The sequence below is a fragment of the Buceros rhinoceros genome, unplaced genomic scaffold (genome assembly GCF_000710305.1).
Source record: "Buceros rhinoceros silvestris isolate BGI_N320 unplaced genomic scaffold, ASM71030v1 scaffold14403, whole genome shotgun sequence".
NCBI classification, from domain to species: Eukaryota; Metazoa; Chordata; class Aves; order Bucerotiformes; family Bucerotidae; genus Buceros; species Buceros rhinoceros.
The window spans coordinates 8,877-13,915 of NW_010405483.1; the positions used below are offsets into that span (position 1 = coordinate 8,877).

Consider the following 5,039-nt stretch of genomic DNA (forward strand, 5'->3'; position numbering starts at 1 on the left):
CTGTTTGCACGGCCACTTCACTGCGTGTCTGCCCAGGGCTGAACAGTGACAAGACGCTGGGAAAACCCACCGCCGATGTTTTAAGGAAACTCACTTGCTTTTAGTCACTCTCCTGATTGTCTAAGAAAACTACCCAGTCCTATAACCTGTGACCCTAACCAGATCACAGAGGTGTCTGGGGACAGACTGCCACTGGTGGCAGAGGCGAGAGCGTCTTCCGTCGGAATTGGCAGAGGATCGGAACACGTAACTTGGGAGCTCTCTGCGGTCCTAGATTTGGATGTCAGAGGAGACAGAGCACCGGGAGATGAGCAAGGCTGGGTGGGAAGAAGTACGAGGAGTTGAGTGAGCAGCCAGTAATTCTGTGGATTCTTCAGGGAATACTGTTCCTTCATAGCAGATACTACTGTTCACTTTTTGTCGCCAAAGCAGTTTGTCGCCGGGATCAGAAAGAGCATGAAATTCCTATTCCACAGATCAGCACCAACTGCAAAAGACAAGGCTTCCAACGCTCCACAGCCTTTCGGCCCGTGTCTTTAGGGACATACAGGGCATTGCTGCACTCGCTGACCCGAGAACACCTGAAAAGCTCACCTGGATCCAAATTCCCTTCCGTTTTCCTGCAGATGTAGACATCGGATTCTCTGACACTTCCTGTTGGTTTTTGGATCGAGAGTGTTGATTAATGAGATGAAAACAAAGCAAGCTGAATTTGTGTAAATAACTTCTAAAATGGGAAATGTACTTCTATTACGTTCTACTTCACATTCTTTACAATGATTCTGAGATCATGTTCTCCAAACTCCAGGGACCACATTCCACTTGACTTGTTTTAATATCGTATTACTGTAAAATTCCACTAGATCAAGAAATAAAAACAACAGTTCATTTGTTGAGAGGAATGAAAAATACAATTCATCCCCTCTCCACCAACTGTCCCTTCTATCAGCCTTCACAGTGAGGATTACTCCTCCTCCAGTGCTTGAGGGAGGCAAAACCTAGTGTTCTCCAAACGGCTCAGGAGTTCTGACTTTTCTCTTGAAAAAAACATACCCCAAATGCAAAGCTGTACTATAAAGGCAACTCTACAAAAATATTTGTGAACCAGTGGGTTCCTGTGAGCCGCCTCTAGACACAGGCACGGTCGAGCAAAGCGGGGGTCAGTGACAGACGCCTTCTTTTGAGGTGAGGTCCAAGGAGCGATGGAAGCCTCTAAGTCCGGTACTCAACAAGAGGAACACCGGGAAGCACCAAGGACGGGAGAAGCCTGTCCGGACAGCGCGACGTCTTCCCACTGGTGACGTTCGTTCCCAAGGCTGGGTCCTCTGCAGAACCAAAGCGTGACAGCAGCCTTGGCAATTATCCTCCCCGTGAAAAGCGCTGGGACGAGGCACCATCTACCTTCGCTGCCCCTTCTCTGAGCAGGGCCCCGGCGGGAGGCTCCTTGCACCTCTGGCACCAGGGGGCTCTGCCAACCCGGCCATGGCAGGGCTTCGGTGGGGAGATGGGCGCAAGGTCCCGGGCAGCCCTGCCAAGTCCCGAAGCTTGGCTGCATTCGGGGGCCGATGAACTAACCTTGGTTTGCCAGTCTGCTGCACGGATTTGCCACTGCTGCTATGGGACACAGTGCCTACATAAAAGCAAGATGTTACCGTGAAATATTTCATTGTATTTTGGAAATGGCAGAAGTTCACAACGTTGGAAGTTTTATGAAAAAGAAAACCAGGCTTCTAAGCCTCTACCAAATTATTGCAGCTTTGAAGTAATGACTTGCACCAGGTAATTGTTGGAACACTCCCTCTCCTCGCAGTCAAGGGATTCTCAGTGCGCCAACTGCTAGGGCCGAGGTTCTCAGCCTTTTCCAAAGGGGATGAGCTGGCGAGGAGGCTGGCAGATACACCCCACCCTCTGGTAAGCCTGGCAGCGCTGCTACCATCTTTCTTCTCTTCACTTGTCCTTTTCTCAAATCCACAGTACCAAGGCCAGAAAAATATCATTAAAATCATCCAGTCCCTTAATGAATAAGCTCCAGGGAATTTTATCCAGCCACTTTCTGCCCTTGTTTCCTCTGCCTTCACTTCCACATCCTCTTTCTTCTGTCTGTAATTACTGCTTCTGTTTTGTGCTATCCTTTCTGCTGCTCGGCTTTGTGCTGTTTTCCAGTTCTCCAGTAAGCAGACAGCCACGCTGATGGTTATACCAGCTGGGTCCTGCAACTACGGGCAACTTCCCCAAGTGTCCTGGGAATGGAAGAGAGTCCCCTGGGTCATGGCGTTGCTGCCTGAACTTCTAGCAAGGTGGTACTAGAACAGCAGCAAGAACAGGAGCGGATGAAAAGTGGCCTTCAAGAAACCACCAGCGTTGTCAAAAGCTGCAAGTTTCTTTATGTTTACCAGCCTGTTTGGAACAACTTCTCCCAGCTCTCCTGAGAATGGCTTGATCTACTCACATGGTGTTAGCTGTCCAACAGAGGTCCAGGCCTGCCTGAAAAGGAGTCTCGCAGGAAGAGTTCAAAACATGCTACGTTTTACAGAACTATGGGAGAGGAGTTTCTTTACTCTGGGAAAGAACGCGCATCTCTGTCCCAGCCACTCTGCTGCCTTCAGAGCAGCAGGGAAAGTTGGGTCCTAACCTTCTGAATTGCCTCGAGGTGCTCTGCAATCTGCAAACCCCACTTTGCAAGGGACTAACAAGGGGCCCAGATACACAGACTCTACAAATATATGTGGTCTTCCTTGGACTTAACTTCCTCAAGGAGCCAAGCACAAACCAACTCTAAACCAGTATAAAAATCCCCCTTCCTACCCCCAAACACAAACCAAAGATCTTTCAGCTGCTCATTTTACTTCCAGGTGACTTTAAAGTAGCTCAACAAATCAGTGGGAGAGGAGCCACACAGACAGCCCTTAGGTCCCTCTTCCAACAACATGGTCATAGATGACAACATGGAGGAAGAGATCCGTTTCAACAGGCGTCCGTGTAGTGTTGTCTCCAGGGTAGGCCTGAAACACAGAACGTTACAGATAACCAGTCAGGACAGAGAAAAGGCATGGTTTTAACCGTCATGAGCCGCCTTCTTCCCCTGGGACACAGCTGGTCTGAGTCCAGCCCAGAGCAAACGCTTCTCGAAAGCTTCTTCCCCGTCAGTGAGCGTTACAGAAAAGCCAAAGCCAGATGGATCTCACGGGGACTCACAGTCCTGTGCCCTGCAACCTGCGGGGGGACACAACGTACGCGCACAAACTCTTCTTAGCACGGCTCCTGGCAGGCGAGGATCCTTCACGTAGACGCTAAAGAGCTGGTTATTTGTTACAGATGTTCTGCAGCTGCAGGAAGCTGGATTGGTGGCCCACTTTCAATGCAACCAAACTCATTTCTGGGTTATGCATTTTTGAATTTCTAACAGACCAATGCGCTTATTTTGAAATGCAGATAATTTGATATTTTGTACTGTTACTATTCATACACGACCATCTTTCATGGGAAACACATCAAAGAAACCATCGTCCTAGACCGGTTCTGTCTGTAGAAACCCGACCAAATTACTGCCCAGCTGAGTTCTTGTTGGTTTTGAGAGTAACCAAAGCCTGGGCGTGTGTGTCACATCCAATCTATAGCCCAAGGACTTTGGCTGTAAAGTTTCAGAGTGCGGTCGGCACCAGTGGAACGCAGCCAGTCTCTCGCAGAGGAAAGCTGTCTTTTGTGTTATTCTCCATTCTGCTCTCAACATGAGAGATAAAAGACCCTTGGCAATTTAATCGGCTCTCAGCCACGGCTGAGATGGGATGTCCGGCCATGACTCGAGCATGTGCTGCGTTTGGAATCAGCTGCTACGCCAATAAACAGTAGAGACCAGCAGTAACAGGACCAGAGCCGTTCCGAGGTGGAAGCGAAGCGTACGTTTGTGCCGTCAGTCACGTGAGAGACACTGACTCCACAACATTCATCCACTTCACAGCACTACCAAGGCACAAGGGTTTTCTTCTCTTTTCCTGAGTGTGAAAATCCTGCGGAACCATTTACCACATGCTGCAGAAACACAGCTCTCAACTAGAAGATGCATCGAGCATCCGTTTTCCTGCCTTCTCTCTCGTTAGGGACAGGGCTTAAAATCCAAGTTCCACCCTTGTGCCAGTGACAATCCCAATCTGCTGCAAGAACTAAATGACCTTAACAGGGCTGCCTTCCTTAGGACTTGTCAAATCTTCTGGGTTAGGGAGGGAGAATAAGGACTGGCTGCAGCTGGGAAAGGAATTCTGCCACTTTCAGCTCACTTTGCTGCAGAAGCGCCGGGGTAGAACATGGCCCACGCCTCACGTGCGGGAACTGGTTCTGCTTTCTGCATTTGCTGTTCCCTTGCCTTAGCACTTCTCAGCAATTACACAAACATGACACAGCCTCAGCCTACAGCCTCTCCTGGCAGAAATGGCAAGATGTTCTGGTTGGAAGAAAAAGGGGGCAGGATGTAAGGGAAACCCTACTGTGGAAATCTTTCCATTTTATCAGTCACAGAATTACAGAATTGTTTCAGCTGGAAGAGACCTTTAAACACATTGAGTCCAACCGTTCCCCAAGCACTGCCAGGTCACCACCAAACACCACCTCCAACATGGCTCGACATGGCTGGGAAACCCTTCCAGGGATGGGGACTTCACCACTGCCCTGAGCAGCCTGGGCCAGGCCTGGACAACCCCAATGGGCAAGAAATTCTTCCTTAGGGACAACCTCAACCTCTCCTGGCCCAGCTTGAGTCTGTTCTATTTCCAGAGGCCCTGGGGTACTGCAAATCATGCTTTCTGCGAGGCGCCCACGGGCTCAGGTATCTCAGCATTCATCCAGCTCTGTCTCTTGTGCATGGATCTGTCGGAACTCTCCATGATCTGCAGTCACTGATTAAGAGGGAGCTCTGCTTGCTAATATTCTATGATGTCTCTGCTGAGCCGTAGCTATTTTTCTGTTCTAGCACTGTCCTTTGTCTCTTCTCTATTCTCATTCACTTCTCCTTCTTTCCCTCTTAGTTCATGGCTCCTTCTCCAGGT

General features: G+C 49.5%; 1 protein-coding gene across 1 annotated transcript in view; it reads right to left on the reverse strand.

The window, feature by feature from the left end:
* Positions 1 to 2,906: 2,906 nt before the first annotated feature.
* The window catches only part of LOC104491354 (chromosome unknown open reading frame, human C4orf22), a 30,419-nt gene continuing 28,286 nt past the window's right edge, over positions 2,907 to 5,039 (reverse strand). Inside the window, exon 6 of the mRNA XM_010133762.1 lies at positions 2,907 to 3,002. Within this exon, the coding sequence (XP_010132064.1) occupies positions 2,907 to 3,002 (96 nt within the window). The remainder of the gene's footprint in view (positions 3,003 to 5,039) is intronic.